General features: G+C 45.2%; 1 protein-coding gene across 3 annotated transcripts; it reads left to right on the top strand.

The window, feature by feature from the left end:
• The first annotated feature begins 272 nt into the window (after nt 1-272).
• On the top strand, nt 273-19,014 carry SNUPN (snurportin 1). 3 transcript variants are annotated; one of them, XM_068556062.1, is made up of 9 exons: nt 273-354; nt 3,299-3,461; nt 5,748-5,895; nt 10,708-10,812; nt 11,052-11,148; nt 12,290-12,387; nt 15,250-15,324; nt 16,870-16,950; nt 18,423-19,014. In XM_068556062.1, the coding sequence occupies exons 2-9, from the start codon at nt 3,304-3,306 to the stop codon at nt 18,741-18,743; spliced, it is 1,083 nt and encodes a 360-aa protein (XP_068412163.1). In that variant the 5' UTR covers nt 273-354; nt 3,299-3,303; the 3' UTR covers nt 18,744-19,014. The 3 variants fall into 3 exon arrangements, with proteins under 3 accessions (XP_068412163.1, XP_068412167.1, XP_068412161.1); XM_068556066.1 differs by lacking the exon at nt 273-354 and adding an exon at nt 372-527; XM_068556060.1 differs by lacking the exon at nt 273-354 and adding an exon at nt 828-1,086.
• The last annotated feature ends 3,774 nt before the right edge of the window (nt 19,015-22,788 follow it).

Genomic DNA, 22,788 nt, shown 5'->3' with positions numbered 1-22,788 from the left:
AGCTATTGGCGAAAGTAACCCGGAGAAGCTTGTGCCCAGCAGTGAGGCTTCGGCCCGGCCAAGTCACCTTGCAGGAGGGTAGCAACACAAAAGCAGAAGGAGGACCCCCGCCCAGGCGGACTGGAATAACCCCGGTAGTTGAGGGCGGAAGTAACCGCAGGTCCGTGACAGAACCGCGGAAGAACTCCCGGCGTTCTCCACGTCCGGAGGAGCCGGAAACTCCCCGCGCTAGGTGGGTGAGCCCGGCGGCGCGGCGGCGGCCAAGGGGGCGGGGCCGGCTCTCTCAAGGCAGCTGATTGGTCGGTCCCCGGCGGCGGCGTTGGCGGCTGCGCGTGGAATTGTCACCTCGGTCTGGTGAGTCCTCGGTTCTAGCCTGGGCTCCGCCGGCTCCCCAACTGCCCCTGGGCGCCCGACTGTAACTCTCTGTGGCCAGCTGCACACTCCCGGCTTCCCGAGACATGACCTGGAGGGGCAGAGCGACGCCGGGGCCTCTCCTTGGGCGCGCTTCCACTCTTCAGTTCCAGGCTGTCGGGCCAGGACCCCTCTGGGATTTTCTTTGTGGGGGAGGGGCGAATCATGCAAGGCCTTGATGACCCCATCCATAGAGAAAAGCTGTGCGCGGCTGTGGCGGGGAGGGCGGCCGAGTGGAGTTCAGTTCCCCCGGCCGAACTGAAGCCCGGTGGGAGACGCCGAGGAGGCCTAGATCCTGGCTGGGGGATTCGAGGCGGGGCGCCCCCGCAGAGGGAGGAGGAGGGAGAGGAGGAAGAGGCCGTAGCGGGGGACAGTTGGGGTCTGGAGCTCGGGGGAGGGGCCTGGGTGGGTCGGAAATTGGGAGTTAGAGGGTGGATACAGGTGGAGGATGAGACCGCCAGGTCAGAACCCTTGGAGTCATCATCCTCCGAAGAATGGGTTGAAAGAGCAGGAGCCAGCCAAGGACAGCCATAAAGGGAGGTACAGGCAGCCGCCCCAGTATCCAAGGCATCAATTTTAAGAAGGATTTTATGCTTCTTGGCAGAGCATGAACCCACACCGAGATAAAGCATGATGAGGCCTAATAAATGTATTTTAGATTGGGTCATTACTTTGGTAAGCTGAAGACATAATGAATTTTTTAAAAATTTTATTATGGAAGTGTTCAAACTTACACAAAAGGACAGAAAAATACAGAAAATAGCATACCATTTAGGATCCTAGTACTCATCACCCAGCCTCAACTATGAATGGCCACCCAGGTTGCATAACATACATGTTAAGACACATCTCAAATCCACACTGATAATATGTTAATCTTAAGTTTTAAAAAGGTGGGTTTTTTGTTTTTGTTTTTTTCGTGTTTAATGGGTATAAAGGTTCCATTTTGCAAGAATAATAGAGTTCTGGAAATTGCTTGCACAACAATGTGAATGTAATTAACACGTTTGGACTGTACATTTAAAAATGGTTAAGTGGTAAATTTTATGTCATGCGTTTTTAACCACACAAACAAAAAAGTACCTTTCAAATTAGAAAAAAGAAATCTAGGAAATTCCCTGGTGGTCCAGTGGTTAGGACTCGGCGCTTTCACTCTGGGGGCTCGATCCCTGGTCTGGGAACTAATATCCCGAAAGCCGCATGGTATGGGCGTTAAAAAAAAAAAAAAAGTTTAATGCCGTAAAATCTGAATTCAAGTGTGCAATGGAAAATAACTCTTTGCCAAATAGAGGCCCATAGAGTTGTATTTTTAACTGTGGAGGCTCTGCAATGAACCTGTTGGTTTTGAGGGTCAGACCATTGGGACCTGGACTGGGGTGGAGTTTAAGCACTGGTGGTGCCCTCTGGTTTATACTAGAACTTGAAGGGTTGGGCCAGCCCAGGTGTGTGAGTCAAATTTCTCCCAAATGTTCCTATTTTCTTGCAGTCTGAGGCACACTTTTTTTTTTTTAATTAATTATTTTTTTTCTTCCGGCTGTGGTGGCTTATGGGGTCTTAGTTCCCCCACCAGGGATTGAACCTGGGCCCTTGGCAGTGAAAGTACAGAGTCCTAACCAATGGACTGCCAGGGAATTCCTTGAGGTGCACATTTAATCCTTGGGTAAGCTCCTGTGCTACCTCATACCTTCATTCACGGAAGGGTGAGTGAAGTGTGAATTCACATCTTTCTCTCCACTCCAATTCTTCAGGGTGGCCCTTGGTAGTCTGTCTCCAATATGATTTACTCTCTGTCTCCCAAATGTACCACATGTCCGTCCTTCACATTTTCTAGAGCAGCTGGTGTTAACTGGGAGGCAGCCTTCCATATTCTAGCTCTTTTCGAAATGAGTTCTGCATAGGTAACCCTGAAACCTTCCTTCTGCCCACCCCAAACAAGAAAATAAACAAACTATAAAGCAAGAAAATAACTGCCAGGTTTGGGTTTTTGGCTCCTCTTGTCCTCCTCCTTGGGCTCCAGAACCAGTACTTCTCCTGGAGCTAAATTTTCTTGATGTGAGTTGGCATTTATTGGAGAACTAAACAGCCAATCAGATAAAACTTGCATCAGAAAATTACATATTTTATTTATTTATTTATTTATTTATTTTTGGCTGCCTTGGATCTTCGTTGCTGTGTGCGGGCTTTCTCTAGTTGCGGTGAGCGGGGGCTACTCTTCCTTGTGCGCGGGCTTCTCACTGCGGTGGCTTCTCTTGTTGCAGAGCACGGGCTCCAGGCGTGCGGGCTTCAGTAGTTGTGGCTCGCGGGCACTAAAGCGCAGGCTCAGTAGTTGTGGTGCATGGGCTTAGTTGCTCCGCGGCACGTGGGATCTTCCCGGACCAGGGCTTGAACCCGTGTCCCCTGCATTGGCAGGTGGATTCTTAACCACTGTGCCACCAGGGAGGCCCTACATTAAAAAAAAAAAATGTTAAAAAAGAAAATTACATTAGTTATTGAGTAACAGCTTTTTAGAACTATTCAGGAAAAAATTAGATACTTGATCACATCACTGCATGTCAATGATAATAAGAAGGAATTAATGACAGGGTCCCTGGTGAATGATGACAAAGAGTAAAAGTTAGATTCAATCACAAGGTGAATTTGATTGATGTTGAAGTTTATACACTCAGAGCTGTCAAAATGCTCATTATTAAAATATCTGTGAGAAAAACATTACTGCTCATATGTAACTCACTTACCCTTTAACTTCTTTTTTTTCCCATAGAAATAATTGTGATTTTGGATTAAGTGAGGTTTTTTAGGAATGTAGCCATCATGTTACACCATAACTGCCTGTACCCGAAAGGTGATACGAAACGATTGAACAATTTTCTGATGTTTTCCTTTGTAGGGAAGATGGAAGAGCTGAGTCAAGCCCTGGCTAGTAGCTTTTCTGTGTCTCAAGATCTGAACAGCGCAGCTGCCCCACACCCCCGCCTGTCCCAGTACAAGTCCAAGTACAGTTCCTTGGAGCAGAGTGAGCGGCGCCGCCGGTTACTGGAACTGCAGAAATCGTAAGGGATACTTTAACTCCTTGGCTTCTCTCTGTAGGCTGGGAGCTGTGAACCATTCAGGAGGCTCTAGGCTTGTCTCCACAGAGCCACCTTCAAAGTGGACCCTTTGTAGGTTGTTCTTCTTGCCCACAAGGTTGGGAGGGGTAAAACCTGGCAGAGGTAGACATCCTTTACACCCAGAGCTTGGGAAAAATGAGGGAGTAGGGAGAGACCGAAGTTTGAAAGCAAAAGCTCAACTCTTTGGTTAAATTTTTCTTTTCTTTTTTCCTGGCAGCAGTACTGAGCTTTGTAGTTTAGGGACTTGTGAAAGCCACTCCCATACTTCCACTCCCCACATTCCCTGTGTGGCTTCTCCTGCAGTCTGACTCCTGGCTTTGGTGTGGGCTTCCTGTCTTCCTTCAGTCCAGATGTTTCTGTGGAGCCCTTGGGAATTCAAGACAAATGATTCCACAGGGAATCTGAGGAAATGTCTTCCATACACTTCGGTCTCAATACCAAGATGAGCAAACAGGGAAAGAGAGATTGATTGCAGGATAGGAGTGTTTGAGGCTGGGCCGCTCTGAAGGCAGGGCCTATCCTTTTATTCTCAGTGCAACACAGGCCTGTTCTGGGTAAGGAATTAAGGATTAGGAGGAACTATCAACAGCTGCATTTTGCCCACTGCTTCATCACTAGTTGTGTTTAGCAGAGATGGTTCCCTGTGGCCTCTGGGTTGCTTGCAGATTATATTCTCAGATCTCCCATTCCCCCGACCCCCAGTTTTTAAAAATTGTGATTAATTCAGAATAGGTAATATGTTCGTATGGTTCAAAATTCACAATACATAAAAGAGTATATGGAGGCTTCCCTGGTGGCGCAGTGGTTGAGAATCTGCCTGCTAATGCAGGGGACACGGGTTCGAGCCCTGGTCTGGGAAGATCCCACATGCCGTGGAGCAACTAGGCCCGTGAGCCACAATTACTGAGCCTGCGCGTCTGGAGCCTGTGCTCCGCAACAAGAGAGGCCACGATAATGAGAGGCCCGCACACCGCAATGAGGAGTGGCCCCCACTTGCCGCAACTAGAGAAAGCCCTCGCACAGAAACGAAGACCCAACACAGCCATAAACAATTAAAAAAAAAAAAAAAAAAAGACAAAACTGTAGTTCCCAGAGGCTCTCATTATAAAAAAAAAAAAAAAAAAAAAAAGAAGTATATGGAGAAGGGACTTCCCTGGTGGTGCAGTGGTTAAGAATCCGCCTGCCAATGCAGGGGACATGGGTTCGAGCCCTGGTCCGGGAAGATCCCACATGCTGCGGAGCAGCTAAGCCTGTGTGCCACAGCTACTGAAGGCCGTGTGCCTAGAGCCTGTGTTCCGCAACGAGAAAAGCCACCACAATGAGAAGCCCACGCACCACAACGAAGAGTAGCCCCCGCTCACCACAACCAGAGAAAGCCCTCATGCAGCAACGAAGACCCAACGCAGCCAAAAATAAATAAATATTTTTTTAAAAAGTATGTGGTGAAAAGTCTCCCTCCCAAATCTGTCTTCTAGATGTCAAGTTCCTCTCTCTTTTTTTTTTTTTTTTTTTTTTTTTGGCCACGCTGAGCAGCTTGCAGGATCTTAGTTCCCCGACCAGGGATTGAACCTGGGCCCACGGCAGTGAAAGTGCCGAGTCCTAACCACTGGACCACTAGGGAATTCCCAACATCTTATATTATAGTACACTTGTTACAACTAATGAACAAATATTGATACATTATTATTAACTAAAATCCATACTTCTTTACTCAGATTTCCTTAGTTTTTTCTAAGTGGACTTTTTTGAAAGTTAGGAACTGCAGAAAGGTCTGGCTGTTCCTCAGAAAGTCCCAGAAGCTGTCCTTGTCTCAAACTTCTCACTGCATCTCGGTGTTTCCTCTCTGCAATCCCTGGGAGCCTTCAGATGGTGTATCTGCCAGGCAGGGAAGTGTCAGCTCTCACCTGGGGTGGAGATGGGAGTCTAGGGTGGGGTGGGTGGGAGTAGGATCAGCCACTAGCGAACCCTGAGAATTCCTTTAAATATTGTACCTTGCCTATTCTTAGGAAGCTGAGGAAAGCCGAGTGTGTTCAGAGGGGGTTTCCTATTTAGGATCTGTGAGGAGGTGGTCACTAGTTACGGCTTACAAAGGAAATTCTGTCATCTCTTACCCCCACCACAATTCCCAAGTTGCTCTTGAATTTGGAGACTTCGAATTACATCTGTCACATTGCAGGGTGTCTTCCTATAAGATGTAAAGACCTGTCCTTATGCCTTTTCTTTTCCCAGAAAGCGGCTGGATTATGTGAACCATGCCAGAAGACTGGCTGAAGATGACTGGACGGGGACGGAGAGTGAGGAAGAAGAAGAAAAGAAAGATGATGAGGAAATGGACATTGACACTGGCAAGAAGTTACCAAAACTCTATGCTAATCAAGTGAGTGGTCCAGAGGAGATTAGGCGCAGCTGGTCCTGCTCCCTTTACTGTGCAGTCAAAGCTCTTTACTTGCCCTAAAGAGGAGGATGAGGCAGGAAGAAGGAATAGGATCTACAACGAAAGTGCTGATGTACATAAAAGTTATGAGATGAAAAGAGATGACTTACAGTTTTGTGAGCTGATGGGGGGTCACTGATAGAGTCTGGGTAGTGGGTTTGGGAATCATTACCCCATGCTGTTAGCAGAGGCTTCCGCCCTGCTGCAAAAAGTCCCTGAGCTACTGATATGCTAGTGGACGCCATTCTTTACTAGTTATTATACAGCTGTTTTGGATCAGGCCTGCCCAGCCCAGCACTGTCCCCCACCCCACCTCCCAAGCTGGTAGTCTTTCCCAAGTGGTGGACTAACATGCCAGCCTTGGGTCTTCACACTCAGGTGGTAGGAGCTTGGACGTCCTTGAATACTGGGAGCCTGCCCAGCCACCCCAGGCCAGCCAGTTGGCCTAGGTGAGGTTGAGACCATGAAACAACAGATCACTATAACAAACTTGACTAAGTGCCCTGTTGATTCCAGAGAGGAAACCAGTGTGGCTTGTGGCGCCATAGGTGAAGCAGGCATGGAGACTGTCTAGTGCTCTAGGCAATCCAGTTATTCTCCAGAAGGCAGGGCATGTATCTGAGTGGGGCTGGGGGTCTACCCTGCTGTTGTATACTTACCTCTATAACCCAAGTGTCTTGTCACTTCAGAATCCTCTCCCACCTTAAGAATATGGTTCCTGGGTGCACACACTCCCATCCTCTTTCTCTGCCTCAAATATAGCACAGACATCTTCTATGACAAAGTACAGTTTAGTTCTGTTGAGCAAACATTGTTTTTTTTTTTGTTTTTCTTTTTTAAATTTTTTGGCCATGCTGCACAGCATGCGGTATCTTAGTTCCCTGACCAGGGATCGAACCAATGCCCTCTGCAGTGGAAGCGCAGAGTCTTAACTACTGCACCACCATGGAAGTCCCGAGCAAGCATTGTTTTGTTTTGTTTTTGTTTAAAATAGAATGTTGGGGTTTTTAAAAAATATTTATTTATCTATCTATCTGTCTGCGCCGGGTCTCAGTTGCGGTACGCAGGATCTTTGTTGCTGCATGTGGGATCTTTAGTTGTGGCATGCAGGATCTAGTTCCCTGACCAGGGATCGAACCCTGGACCCCCTGCATTGGGAGTGTGGAGTCTTAGCCACTGGATCACCAGGAAAGTCCCCCCCGAGCAAGCATTGTTGAAGGCCTTGTTCTATGTTAAGCTAGGCTATTCTCAGGGAAAGATAGACATGGGCCAGAAATAGCCCATGCACCCCTCTAATAAGTGTAGATTATGGTTTTTGCAATAAAAAAGTGAAATTAACTTCCCACAGAGAAGGAAGCAGGGTTGTGAAGTCAGGAAAAGGTTAATGAAAGAGGAGGCAGTTTGGAAACATGGGTAGGACAGGCGGAGGTACAGAGCATTTCAGGGCATTCCAGGCAGCAGGATCAGGCTGAGCAAGAGCCCAGAGGTGGGAGAAGAATATATGATGTGTTCAGGAGGGGTGTGCAGAGGGTGTGTGAGGATGGAGCAACATAGGGTTGGGGGAGGAGTATAGCAGAAATATGTACAGGGTTTTAGACTCTGGGTCTAGATTGTGAGGAACCACCGAGACTTTTTGAGCCAGGGGCAGAGGTGGGACTTCATGTGATGACTACCACATCAGTGTAGGAAGGCCTGGAAGAGAGAGACTGTGGTAGGGGGCTTAGGTTTGCTAAAAGATCTAATGAGTGCTAAGGGCAGTGAAAGTGGGAAGGAAAACAGGTCATGAGTATGAGAGATGTTGCCAGGTGGAATGAACAGAATTTATGGCTAGGAGAGGCAATATGAGAAGCGGATAAGGGTTTAAGCTCAGGTCGCATAGACTGACCTCAAAGTCAGGCTCTGTGTTGACCGTGGGCAAGTTACTTAACCAGTCTAAGTCTCTAGTTTCTTATCTGTAAAATGGGACATCGTAATAGTACCTGTCTCATAGGATTGTTAGAAGGATTAAATGAAATAGTGTACCTTAAATACCTAGCCCAGAGCCCATAATGAATGCCCCACAGTATTAGTTGCTACTGCTATTTTTTTAAACAGCCATATTAAGATATAATTCACATACCATACAATTCACCCATTTACAGGGTACAATTCAGTATTTTTGTAGTAATTCACAGAGCTGTGCAACCATCACCAGTATCTAATTCTAGAATATTTTCACACCCATTAGCAGTCACTCCCCATTTCCCCTTCCCTCCAGGCCCTAGCAATCACTGATCTACTTTCTGTCTCTATGGATTTGCCTATTTTGGACATTTCGTATAAATGGAATCATATGAGATACATCCTTTTGCTTCTGGCTTCTTTCACTTAGCAAAAGGTTTTCAAGATTCATTTATGTTGTAGCATGTGTTAGAACTTCATTCCTTTTCATTTCTTTTCAAATAATATTCTGTTGTATAGATAGATATACCACATTTTGTTTATCCATTCATCAGTTGATGGCCTTTTGAGTTGTTTCCACTTTGGGGCTATTATGAATATTGCTGCTATGAACATTTATTTACATGTTTTGGCATGGACATATGTTTTCATTTCTCTTGGGTATATACCTGGGAGTGGAGTTACTAGGCCATATGATAACTCTGGAACTACCAGACTATTTTTCAGATTGACTACACCATTTTACATTCCCACCAGCAATGTTTGAGGGTTTGTTTCTCCACATCTTTGCCAATACTCGTTATTGTCCGTCCTTTTGAATATAACCATCCTAGTGGGTGTGAAGTGGTGTTTCATGGTTTTGATTTGCATTTCCCTAGTAACTAATGATATTGAGCTTCTTTTCATGTGTTTATTAGCCATTCATATATCTTTGGAGAAATGTCTATTCAAATCCTTTGCCCGTTTAAAAATTGGGTTATTTGTCTTTTATTATTGAGTTCTTTATATATTCTAGATACAAGTTCCTTATGAGATACATGATTTGCAAATATTTCTCATTCTGTGGGTTGTCTTTTCACTTTCTTGATGATGTTTTTGGCAGCACAGAGGTTTTACATTTTGATGTAGTCTAATTTATCTATCTTTTGTTTCGTCATTTGTGCTTTTGGTGTTGTATTACTATTACTCTTTAAGGGACTGTTGATTATGCCTTGGGTTTAAGATTGAATAACAGAGACGAAGGTGATGATATTAACAGGGCACAGAATGCAGAAGGGGAATGATGGGTGTTTCAGGGATGGGAAGTACTTGGGCAATAGAAGCCAGTGAATTCTGTTTTGGCTATGCTGAGTTTAAGGTACAGAGAGGACCAACAGAGAAGGAGATAGCAAGTGGACAGCTGGAAATATAGGTTTGGAGGAAAGGAAAGAAGTCTGGAGATGAAAAAGAAGAGAATTAGGGGACTTCCCTGCTGGCGCAGTGGCTAAGAACCTGCCTGCCCATGCAGGGGACACAGGTTCGAGCCCTGGTCAAGGAAGATCCCACATGCCGTGGAGCAACCAAGCCCGTGTGCCACAACTACTGAGCCCGTGTGCCACAACTACTGAAGCCTGCGCACCTAGAGCCCATGCTCCGCAACAAGAGAAGCCAATGCAATGAGAAGCCCGCGCACCGCAAGGAAGAGTAGCCCCCGCTCGCCACAACTAGAGAAAGCCCACACATAGCAACAAAGACCCAACGCAGCCAAAAAAAAAAAAAGGAGGCATCATCTTAGAAATGACAAGTGAAGTAGATGAATTCCACCCCCACAGGGGGACAGCATCTAAGAGAAAAGAGAAGGGGGACCTAAAACAGCCCCCTGAAGATTATCTACGTTTTGGGGGAGTGTGTGGAGGAATGTTTGGAGGAAAAACAGAAAAGTACTGTGTCATGGGGCCAAGGGAGCATGTGTCAAGGAGGAGGATGTGACTGGCAGCATTACACCAGGAGTAGAGGAAGGAGGGGGAGGTGAGGGAATAGAGGTACTTGGCTGCAAGGAGGTCAAGTGGGGCTGTGAGGTAGCAAATCTGGACTGCGGGTGTCAGAGTGGGTGGGAAGGCAGCAGCAAGAAATACGAAGTAGTTAAAAAAAGAGAGAACGTGGAACATCTTAATAGAAATGTAGAGTGATAAAAGGTTTTCATTTTTGCCTTGGTTTTGAGGATTAGGGGTTGAGTATTTTGTAGCCTAAGGGGAAGGAGAGATGGGAGAGATGAGCGATTCAGTGGGAAGGATTAATTGATAGGCCAAAGTCTTTGTATAGATGGGAGGGACCAGTGATGAATGGAAGAGTAAATTTTTTCAAATTCATTTCACCACAGCCCTTTTTTTTTTTTTAATTTAAGGTAACATCCTTTTCCTAACATCCTTTAGTATAGTATTTGGGTCACTAGTTTGGGAAATGATCTAGTTTAGAGCATCTCAAGGTCAGGGACTTGATTCATCTCTGAGGTATAGCCCCTGGAACATAATGGTTGTGATAATGGTAAGTGGGTGGACAAAGTAAGGAAAAATAGAGGGTCCTATCCCCCCATACAGGAGGTGAAGTAGTAAGAATGGCTATGGATGCAGATAATGAAGGTGAGAAGTTGAAGTTCACGGGGAGCAGGAGACGAGTTGACTACTAAGAGCTAGTGGGGTGGAGGTCCCACTGTCACCCTTTTCTGTTCTCATTCTTGTATTTTTATTATATATATAGGACATGAATTCTTTGTCATTGTAAACATGGGAGCAGCACAGCCCTGTTGATTTTTAACACCATTTTTTGTGTTCCCAGTTAATGCTCTCAGAGTGGTTAATTGACGTCCCTTCAGATTTGGGTCAGGAATGGATTGTGGTCGTGTGCCCTGTTGGAAAAAGAGCCCTTATTGTGGCCGCCAGGGTGAGTAGCTGCTCCTGCCCCCTGCGCCAGCATGCCTGGCCTGTAGCAGGAGGGGTTCTCTGCACACTCTGTGTTCCTTATCTGCCACAGCAGCTGTCCCTGCCATGGGGATTGAAACGCTTTCCTGCAGGAGGGATTTGATGAGAGCCACCTTTGGGCTGATGGCACCCCTGCAGAATGTGGAAGCAAGAGGGTGAGGAGACCTTGATGCCTGACAAGAATGGTAATTGTCCACACAGGGTTCTACCAGTGCCTACACCAAGAGTGGCTACTGCGTCAACAGGTTTTCTTCCCTTCTGCCAGGAGGCAACAGGCGAAACTCAGCAACAACAAAAGGTACCTACATACAATTGTCTCTTTATTAACTTTTATAATCAGTGCTTGGTTAGTTGCTTAGTTAGTTGTTTTAAAGACCCACTTTAAAAGCATACCTTTGAAACTGCGCACAGGTAATATCCTGCCCACTGGGCTCTCCCTCAAGGTCAGGCCTCCTCAGTAGCAGAATAGTTGCAACTTGTGAGGCCTGCTGGGCAATAAACCCCTAAATTAAAGTCAATGCACCTTTCCCATGGACTTCCATCACAAGATGACAGGTGCAGTTTTCTGGGGAAAGGACCCCCAGAAGGCCAAGTGTAATGTACAGAAGCTGTTGCTGGGGCTTCCTGCCGAATTCCCTTTTCTCCTTTCTCAGTGTCCTAATCTTAGCTTCTTCCTCCCCCCTGGGCCCAGCCGAGGAGACTAAGGTCACGAAGGTTTGCCCGTGGTCATTCAGCGAGGAGTTGGCAGAGCTGGCAGAACCGTTCTCTCACCTCTGCCTGCCCAGGCTCCGCTGGTGGTTACTCCTGTCCTCTGTTCTGAGCCCTCTATTGGCTTTTTTTACTCCAGCCTGAAATGCGCTTCCACCTCCCCTCTACCCTGTTATTTTAGTCCTGTGATCCCAAAAGATTGTTCATATCCCATCTCTTCCATGAAGCATTTCCTGGAACTCTCATTTTTCTTAGTTTGTGCTGTGTAATTCAGGTCTTGGTTCTTTCCTCTGTAATCATCTTATCTCCTTAACTGGATTGTAACTTCCTTAAAGGCAGGGATTACTTATAGTTAATATTCCCCACAGAACACAGTGCCTGTGATAGGAACTCAAAAAGTAATTGTAAACTAAAATGGAAGATTACTTCCCTTCAAACTTGAGCTTCTCTAAGGTGAGTAAATGTCCCAGTTTATCTAAAGGTTCAGAGTTCACACTTGGCATTGCCTTGATCCTTCTTGTGCTGTCATACCTCAGGTCACCCCTAGACTGTGCCAGGTAGCCAGAAAAGGCTGTGAAGAACTTTGTCCTGTAGTGCTGGTGCTTGCTGTGAGCACTGAGGATTGTTGGATTCAGTTCCCAAGCCCCTAAGATGGGGCTCCCCAGATTGTGGTGGAGGGAACCCTGATGGGAGGGGTTACCCTGTACTGACTTTCTGCTTTGTGTCTCCAGACTACACCATTCTGGACTGCATTTACAGTGAGGTGAACCAGACCTACTACGTTCTGGACGTGATGTGCTGGCGGGGACACCCTTTTTATGACTGCCAGGTAAGGACTGATATTCCCCTCATGTCTTCTCCTGTTTTCTCCTCTCCTCCCAGGAAAGTGGCTCAGCATGTGTGTTTAGTACGTGACCAACTTCTTGGTGTGTACAGGATGTGGTATATCAAGAACATTGTCTAATGTTCCTTGCATCTTTGGGTGTGTTAAAATTAGCTTCATTTATAAAAAGAGGTAGGAGGAACTAAGGGAAGCATAGCAATTCTTGAGGGGAGGAAGGAGAAACAGAGTGTAGGGGTAGGCTGGGACTTTGTAGAAGCTGTAACCGCCCCCTCCCCTCTCTCCAGAGTGTAGGAGGCTTGCTGGCAGGGAAGATTGCAGGTGAAGGGGATGCTGCCTTGTGCAGGTGGCACAAGGAAGAGAAGGTGGAATGTTAAGCACCATCAAATAGACTTCTGTCACCTCCACTCCTTCACCAACCACATCTTGACCCTGAAAATGTCAGGGCCTCCTTGGTATGACCATAAGGCCTCGAATCTCTGAGGGGCTAGCTCTGGAAGGAGATTTTCCAAATGAGGAGGGGCCCCCCCACCCAATATTCTCCCCTCAAGTTTCACCTTCCCACAACATTTTTCTCAGATTGGTGATTCTTTCGAGTGACAGAGGCAGTAATCAGAGAGAGCCTAGGTCACCCCACGGGGTCCATCTCTGCTCCTATGCTCCCCATCGTTGTCCCAGTTTTAAAGTGGTGGGTTTTTTGTGCTCCCTGTCAATTAGTTTATCATAGTGGTTCTCAGAATGTTGAATGTGTGGCCTCAGAAAGTTGTTAGTAATGCAAATTCTTAGACCTATTGAATCAGAAACTCTGGGGATGGGACTTATGTTTTAATAAACCTCCAGGCGATCCTCATGCAGGCCCAAGTGTCCGAATCACAGGTTATCGCCACAGGCTGCTTCTTTCCGTAGCCATTACCCCAAGCTAGGTTTCCAAATTATGCTAGGTGCTGGTACTTCAGAATTCTAGCATGCATCTCATTCAAAAAATAATAGCCAAGGGACTTCCCTGGCAGTCCAGTTTAAGACTCTGTGCTTCCAATGCAGGGGGCATGGGTTCAATCCCCAGTCAGGGAACTAAGTTCACACATACTGCACGGTGTGGCCAAAAGATAAAAAAACAAAAACAACAACAAAAAAATAGCCAAGACCTGCATTGCTAAGCACTTTGTGAGCCTGATCTCATTGAATCCCTTACAACAACTCTTAAAAAGTTAAGTATGTACTATTGTTATTACTCCTCATCATTTAGATATGAAAGCTGAGAGCCACAGATGTTAAGTACCTTGCCCAAACACAGAGCCAAGCCTAAAACTCAGAACTCAGAAATTCAGTTGAGGGACTCCCCTGGTGGCGCAGTGTTAAGAATCTGCCTGCCAGTGCAGGGGACACAGGTTCGAGCGCTGGTCCGGGAAGATCCCACATGCCGCGGAGCAACTAAGCCCATGCACCAGAACTACTGAGCCTGCGCTCTAGAGCCCGTGAGCCACAACTACTGGGCCCACGTGCCACAACTACTGAAGCCTGCGCGCCTAGAGCCTGTGCTCCGCAACAAGGGAAGCCACCGCAATGAGAAGCCCGTGCACCATAGCGAAGAGTAGCCCCCGCTTGTCGTAACTAGAGAAAACCCACGGGCAGCAACGAAGACCCAGTGCAACCAAAAATAAATAAATAAATAATTTTATTTTTTAAAAAAAGAGAGAGGCCGCGCAGCAACGAAGACCCAGTGCGGCCAAAAATAAATTAATTAATTAATTTTAAAAAATTTAAAAAATTAAAAAATAAAAATTCAATCGGGAACATATTTTCTTTTAATTCTGTTGAAGGATGTTTCATAACATGCATTTACAACCTACACATTTGATAACTAAAGCCACCTATATTTTGACAATATAAAGAAAAGATTGTGGGTTTTTTATTTTTGGTTTTGGAAATTAAAAAAAAGAAAGAAAGAAAAGTCCCTAAATAACAACAGAAGCATATGTATCAGTAATTTAGATCAATAGTAATTTGGAATAAAGTAGTTTATGTGAAGTTACAGCTATAAAGTAGTTTCTAATCCTCAGGTAAAATAAAACAGAGGTTAACATAATGTGCTTTGGAGTTGGTGAGTCCTGGTCCCATAGTATTTCTGTTGCACCTGGGTGAGTGATGTAATCTCTCTGAGCCTCAGAGTCCTCACCTGTAAAATGGAGATAATAATACAATTCTCAGAGCATGGTTGAGGATTAATACGCTTATGTATGTAAGGTCCTTAGCATGGAGCCTGAGACATAGTAGGCCTTCAGTGATAAATGTTGGCATTACTACTATTAATAATCCTATTGGATTTTAAGGAAAAAATATTCAAAGATTTTGTGAACATCTTCTTGACCTTATGGCAATGTTTTAAGGGAAATGAGGGTGAGAGAAGGGCTTAGGTCTTCATAAATCAGGTGGCTATTTTTTCCCCAGTTTTATTGAAATTTAACTGACATGCAACACTGTGTAAGTTTAAGGTGTATAGCACAATGATTTGACTTACATATATTTTGCAATAGTTACCTGAGTAAGTTTAGTTAATATCCATCATCTCATATAGATACCAAAAAGAAAAGAAAAGAAAAAAATAAGTGTTTTTTTTCCCTTGCCATGAGAACTCTTAGGATCTACTCTCAACAACTGTCATGTATATACCAGACAACAGAGTTAACTATTGTCATTGTGTTGTACTTTCCATCCCTAGTACTTACTTATCTTATAACTGGAAGTTTGTACCTTTTGACCATCAGGTAGCTTTTTAGAATGGGGTGTTTTTGTTCGTATTAGAGTTTGAGGTGAACAGTTTTTAATCTTTCCCTTTCTCTTCTCTGGCAGACTGATTTCCGATTCTACTGGATGCATTCAAAGTTACCAGAAGAAGGACTGGGAGAGAAAACCAAGCTCAATCCCGTAAGGCCTGGTGTTAGAATTGCAGAGTTCTTTATGGGGATTGGTTTGGATTGGTCTGTTATCTAAATATAATCATTATGAATGAAATTATCTTTTTTTTTTTCTTTTTGAGGCAGCATGGCATAGTGGGAAAAGTATGGACTTAACAGTTATCCAGATTCCAGTTTTCGCTTTAACAATTACCAGGTTAAGTTAATATCTTTACTTGGCCTTAATTTCTTCATCTGTTTAATAGGGTTAATAATACCTACTTTACAGGGTTGTTCTAAGAACCAAATTATATAAATATACAAGTCTTTCTAGCATAATACTTACGGTGAGCACTCAATAAACAGTGGTTGATATAAAATGCTAATAACTGCTTTTATTAATAACACTATTTAGAATTCTCCAACTGTAGCATGCATCAGCAGCCTCTGGAGGCTTGGTAAAATGTAGACTCCTGGGCCTCACCCCCAGAATTTCTGATTCAGTAGGTCTGGGGTAAAGCCTGAGAATTTGCATTTCTAACAAGTTCCCCAGTGAAACTGATACTGCTGGTCCATGGACCACACTTTGAGAACCTCTGCCTTTGTATCTGATCTAAGAGTGACCTCATCTAGTCAGTCCCCTCTTTTTATAGATGAGTATATAGGCTCAGAGAGGGGACTGCCTTCCCCAAGGTCCCACAGTCCAGGATGATAACCCAAATGTCTTCGCTATTCACTCATTGATTAAATATGGGACAGTTATTTTCATTGCATTTTATTAGTTAAGCCCTGTAGACTGGCATTTGCTTGGGTTGCTTACAGCATTTTTAAAAGCAACTGGATAACCAGTTACAGGACAATAAATGGGACCAGTACTTCCAGTGATGTTATCAATTAGGTCCTAGAACAACATGCACTGAGGAAAGGGAACATGGGTGCTACTTTCTCTGAGATGCTGTTCTGTGTGCGCTACAGGTACTATCTCATTGTATCTGCATAACAATCCTATGAAGTAGATACTTTTATTATCCCTTTTTACAGATGGGAAAATGGAGGCATATGGAGATTAAATGATTGACAGAGCTGGGATTCAGACCTAGGCAATCTGACTCAGAGGTTGTCATAGTCCTAATCACTTTGGTATACTGCTTCTGTGTAAAAATTTTTGCTGGTGTGAAAGGGGCTTCACCAGTCCTTCATTAGGGGCAACTGTCATAGAGCTGGGAGAATAACATAGAATCCCTAAACCTAGCACAGGGCAGTGGTTCTCAGTCCTGACTGCATGAATCAACTGGAGAGCTTTAAAAAAAAAATGACTGGATCCCACCCCAGAGCAGTTCAGTCAGAATCTCGGGGTGGTGCTTGGGCATGAGTAATTTTTAAGAGTTTCCCAGATGGTTCTTCTGTATAAAGCAAGGTTGAGAACTCCTGACCTAGTAATTCAGAGGATAAGTAGAGGGGAGTGGGTATGGGAGGATGAGACTGAAAACTTTTCTTCTTTGATATAGCTCTTCAGTTGCTGGAACCAATATTGTTTGTAACATGTACTAACTCTTTGTTCTAATTTATGTTTTAGTTTAAATTTGTAGGGCTAAAGAATTTCCCTTGTACCCCTGAGAGCCTGTGTAAGGTGCTGTCTATGGATTTCCCTTTTGAGGTAACAAAACCATTGTCTTTATTGCTCTGATCTTATTGTAAGACACAAGAAACTTGGTTATACAGTCTTAAGAGAGCCTCTGACTTTGCTGTGTCAAAGCATCAGAAAAGGGCTGAAAGCTGACTCTTGGGAAAGAATGTGCTCGTGGCCCTTCATAGCCTCAGGGCCACCCTGCCAGCTAAGTCAGAATGCCAGAGCTGTAAGGGCCCTTGAAAGGACAGCTCATCTAACTCCCTCATTTTACAGATGGAGAAACTGAGGCCCAGAGAGGGGTGAGGCTTCCATTCCTAGGTCCTTCTTGTGTGCCTCTTTCTGCTACAAGCCAGAGAACGAGGCCCCTTGTTTGACTGCCACAGCTGGGGCTTCTGTGACTGACAGACTGCAGGGCTGTGAATTCCTAATCCTTCTTTCCTCCGAAGAGCAAATGGTCTCCAGGGATGGCAGTGCTTGCTGAGCAGTGGCATGGCAGTGGGGTGACCAACTTGTCCAAGGTTGCCCAGGATTTCCCTGGTTTTAGTGCTGAAAGTCTCACGTCCCCAGAAGCTCCTCAGTCCTGGGCAGTCTTTTGTCATCCTCAGAACCTGCAGTTACCCTACAAGCAGACTTCCTTTGCCCATGATGCCCTTTAAAATTCTGCCTGGTCACCTGCAAGTATTTGCTTGAACTGGATATAATTTTGCTAAAAGGATCACAGCTTCCCAAATGATGAAATGGCAAAGGCTGAGTTGCCTTCATTTCTGGGAGTCAGTTAAGAAGGTGGTAAGAACACCATCTTTGTTTATAACCCTTATGCCCCAGTGACAATAAATGCTTTTTAGAGATGAGTCACTGAATCACAGAAAAGAAAATATGGGACTGTGGGAGGTCTTCCCGTTGAGGAAAACTGAGTTTCCCAGAACATAGCTCACAGACAATTTAGGGGGAGGTTTAAGCAGCCAGCAATGGCTGGGGAGCAGGGCTTCTTGACAGGCTGTTTCCCCTGCACTCAGCAGTCCAGCATCTTGGAGGGGCTTGTCCAGTTCCCCTGCTTTGTTCCCTGTGTGGAGCACATCCTCCACTACAGAGACCTCCAGGTGGTGGAAAGTGCATGGGATTTGAGGAGAGAAGACCTGGGTTCAAGCTGAATTTCTGCTTCATACTCACTGTGTGTTTGAGGGAGGCCCCAGAACTCCCTGAGCCTGAGCAGCCCCATCTCCCAGACACTTCCATGGTGGGTAAGAGGGTGAAATAGTAGGTAGGAAAGCACCCTGTAAACGGGAAAGTACTTTTTATGTTTTTATTTTCTAAAATTTAATTTTCTAGACCATTTCTTCATTTAGAGAAATTCATGTGTGAGAAATGAAGACTCTTTTTCTTCTGGCAGTGACCCAGAAAAAAAGATCTGGACCACAAGAGCTACCCCAGTGCATATAGGTCTCCTACAAACATGTGGCCCCAGAAGTCATTCTGATCCCTGGCTTGCTTTCTTGTAGGTAGATGGGCTTCTCTTCTACCACAAGCAGACCCACTATAGCCCTGGAAGCACTCCTCTGGTGGGCTGGCTGCGCCCCTACATGGTGTCAGATGTTCTTGGGGTAGCTGTGCCAGCTGGCCCGCTGACTGCCAAGCCAGAATATGCTGGGTACCAGCTCCAGCAGATTATTGAGCACAAGAGGAGCCAGAAGGAGGGAATAAAGGAGATCACACACAAGCCCTCTGAGAATGGACGCTATGAGTTGGAGCACCTGTCTACGCCCAAGCTGAAGAGCCCTCCCCATAGCCCCAAGCACCCAGGGAGCCTCATGGAGAACTAGAGAGGGCAGCCTCCTTTGGGAGTCACAGGATGGGGGTTGGTCCCAGAAGGAAGGCTGGGGGGAAGGACAGTGACGAGAACAAGATGACTTCATTTTAGAGCAGGCTTTCCAAAGCCACTCCAGCTGGAAACAGCTTATCTCCTATCTGAAGTGCTGGTTTTAACAGTTGGGGGAGGTTTCCAGATTGGGTAGTCTTTGGATTTGAGCAGCAACTCCTGTGAAAATGTATTTCAGATCCACAATGTAAATATATGTAATTCTTACGAAAGAAGTTGTTTGTGATTCTTAAACTTTATTTATTTTATTTTTGTGTGTGTGTGATTCTTAAACTTTAGACAGTCAGGAATCTCCCCCACCTCTACCCCTTCAGGTCCCCTAAACCGTGACTGTTCAAGTCTTGGCCCGTTTCACTCTGTTTTTAGCACTTAAGCATTCTGCTGAGTTTCCAGTTGCTGCTGTTGGTAACGTCATTTTCTCAAAGGTCTTACCAGGAACTGCAGTTCTTGGTATTTGAATATGTTCCCTGTTCTGAGAAGACAAGTGTGATTTTCTTTGGTTTAGACACAGAGCTAAAATGCAAATGGAGTTCATTCACTACTTCAGCCAACATTTTGAGCACATTCCAGAAGATAAGCCTTGTGCTTATGTAGAGTGGGTTATGGTGAGGGACCATACTTCATCACTGCCCTTGAGGAGCTCACGATCCAGTGAGAAATAAAACCACCAGCATCTAGAGTGGGTCCAGATGGTGGGATGATTGCTTTAGTGCAGAAAGGTGCATAGAGCATGGGGTGCGGGGGGGATGCCGGGAAGAGCAGAGGGAGGTTTCACAGAGGAGGTCAGAGCTGGGCTGAGGCTCAGAGGAGGGACAGAAATGCGCTCTGCAGACGAGGAGGGGAGGAGTTTCTCACAGAGGCAGGAGGGTATACAGATGCACCCCTCCAGAGCTGGGCCGGACTTGCTCTGGGACCTGAAGTCGGTTCAGCATGGCTCAGTTGTCAAGTAGGGCTGGAAAGCTATAGGAAAGGAGGCTGGAAAGAGATGGGCCTGATCATAAATGGCCTGTGTGTTATGCAGAGGTTTTGGGTTTTATGTATGGATGAAAGGGAGCTGATGAAGTGCTTTGAGCAGGCAGGATCCATTCAGATTTGTGAACTAGAGCTCTTTGGCAGCTGTGGGAGTGGAAGATGGCGTCTAACACCAACCAGTTACTGCTCTGTGTTCAGGAAATGCGTCCCATTTCCCGTGGCCTCAATCTGCTCCCCATACTACTTTCCACTTTTCTAGGACTTCTCTTACAAGACAAAAGGACTTCACTGTTCCACTCCAGCAGTACTAGTATCCTGTGGACAAGATTTCAGAGGGATCCAGGTCAGATCTTGTCTGACACGCAGTTGTTTCTTTGTGTTGATTAGTTCTGGGAACAGATCCGGGCAGAAGTTGTGGTTAAGCAGAGCCTGATTACACAAATTCAGAACACCATTGGAACTAGCCTCAGTGTTGGGCTCTTAAAGAGCTGCTCGGGCTGACTCTGTAAAATTGGAGAAGGAAGAAACCCCTTCCCTACCCAATGATGACCCAGCTGGCTGCAGATTTAAGCGTGCCTACATCAGTAAGCTCTTTCCTGAATTTAGGTCAACTCTGCAATAGGAACATTGTGTTCCTCTTGCCAAAAAGGTTGCTGTAGGCTGCTTAGGGGTTTAGTCTCTTCTGAATGCTCTAGTCTGCTCTCAGCAGCCAACTGTATCATTTCAGGAGCTGTGCATGCTAGTATCAGTAGAGACTTGTCCGGACTCTGTCCAGAAATAATCGGTCTGGAAGGACTACTTCCCCAAAGAACGCTCTCTGGGGACAGATGCATGAACCAAAGAACATATTAGCCAAACTTATCACCATGCACGACTTGATACTGCTGAATGGTAGCTTGAAGGATGTATCTCAGGGGAGTGCCCTTATATTTTTAACTGAGGAGCCAGTATTATTTATCAATCACTGAATAGAATATGTCTCTTGGTCATATTTCTCTGCGAATTATAAAGTCACCTCCTGCCACCTGTTTCAAAGATGGTTGCGTTATAGGTTTCTGGGATTGGATATTGTTTATTTTAATGTTAACTCATAACTTAGATTGTAGAGGAAATGGAGAAGAAAGAGGTGGGATGTAAGGACATGGTGACTCACTAGCTGTGAAAGGTAAGAAATGGACAGGAATCATCAGAATGATTCCTAGGTTCCTAACTTGGGTGACTAAATGCTGTTAACAAGGACGAGAATCCCAGGAAGAACGTAATTGAGGGAGACTGGGGGGAAAGATAATGAGTTCAGTTTGGGACATGCTGAGTTTGAAGTGACTGGGAGACTGGTAAGTAGTTAGGCCTTAATTCAAGTCTTCATCATTTCTTTTCTGCAGCACTGCCAGAGTCTCTTACTCTGCCACCAGTTTCCCTGCCACCAGTCTTCCCTCGCTCCCCCACAGCTCTAATCCATCCCTGTCACAACTGGCAGAGTGATCCTTTCTAAAAATGTACATCTGATCGTGTTACTTCAAGGACTTCCCTTCACCTACAGGGTACATGTGAAGCTTCTTGGCCTGCTATGCAAGTTTCTTCATGACCTGGCCTTAGTGTATCTGTCTAGTCTCATAAAATACCTTGCTTCCTTTTCTGCCTCCTTTCTAGTGATGCTGCTTTATAGTTCGCAGTACAAACACACGTGTTTCATATTTTTTCCCCTCAAAACCATCCCGTCTCACTCTGATTTCATCCACCTGGTGAATATACCTACCCATCTGTTGAATAAACAGATACCTGTTTGAAACTTTACCTCTGCAGGTAGAATTAGCCATTCTCATCTTTGTGCCCTCCCCATCCCACTACACATCTGTTTCCCAAAGTTACGGATAGTCCCCAAGACTGCTCTTTGGTTTGATAATTCACCAGAAGGACTCACACATTCACTGAAAGCTGTTTTACTCACAGTTACAGTTTATCACAGTGAAATGAAACAGATTTAAGTCAGCCAAGGGAAGAAATGCATGGAGCAGAGTCCAGGAAAGTTTCAAACATGGATCTTCCAGTTGTCTTCTCCCAGTGGAGTCATGGACGGCTTTAAACTTCCTACTAACTGTGTGACAAAACTCATGGAGTATTGCCAACCAGAGAATCTCACCTGAGCCTTGGTGTCCAAAGTTTTTTATTGGACTTGGTCACACAGACCTGGTTGGCCAACCTCAATCTCCAGCCCTTCCTGGGGTCTAGCTGATAACATGTGGTCCAAAGTCCCCCTCCCTCCTAGTCACATTACTGGATTATCTAGTGTGGCAAAAGACCCCTATGCAAACAAAGACACTTTTATTAGGCAGGACATTCCAAGGGCTTAGAGGTTCCTTACCAGGAACCAAGGGCAAAGGTCAGCCTCTCTTTGGGCAAGGTTAACTTCTTTATTGCACACTTCCTCTATTAGATTGTAAGCACTTTGAGGTCAGGGACCTTGTCTTATTTATCTTTAGGTCGCTGGTGCCTGGCATCATGCCTGCTACTTGTACCAATAAATGTTTGCTGAGTGAATGAAATGATGAACTGGAATGAGAATGCAGTCTGGAGGGGAGCCCCTCCACTTTCTGCTGCCCAGGTTAGTGACCCTGGAGAGAAGACTGAGTGGAGGTGTGTGGCGGGCTGCTAACAGGTGGTTGGATATGTTACAGACTTCTAAGAACAAGAACTATAATTCTGTGAATGTGATTAAAAGGATAGCCAAAAACCTTCTCACTACATACATTGGAAGAGGGAAAGAAATGATCTTCCTAGCTATAGACTTCCTTTCTAATAAAGAAATGAGTAAAAAACCCATAATATGTTTTTTTTAAGCAAATGCGGTCTTTTGTTTTACGCCTTCAGATATGTAGGGCAGGAAAAGTTGACAAAAGCCTTGAGGTTTTAGCCAGAGTATGACTGGTTGCTTTGGTAAAATGAGCTGATGTTTGAGTCCCATGTTGTGTTAGGATTCTGTTATTATACCCAGTCTTTACATCAAAGAAGAACCAGAT

This window comes from Eschrichtius robustus, chromosome 1 (genome assembly GCF_028021215.1).
Source record: "Eschrichtius robustus isolate mEscRob2 chromosome 1, mEscRob2.pri, whole genome shotgun sequence".
In the NCBI taxonomy this organism is placed as follows: domain Eukaryota; kingdom Metazoa; phylum Chordata; class Mammalia; order Artiodactyla; family Eschrichtiidae; genus Eschrichtius; species Eschrichtius robustus.
The sequence above is the reverse complement of the archived record's forward strand: the minus strand, read 5'-3'. Positions and strand labels throughout refer to the sequence as shown.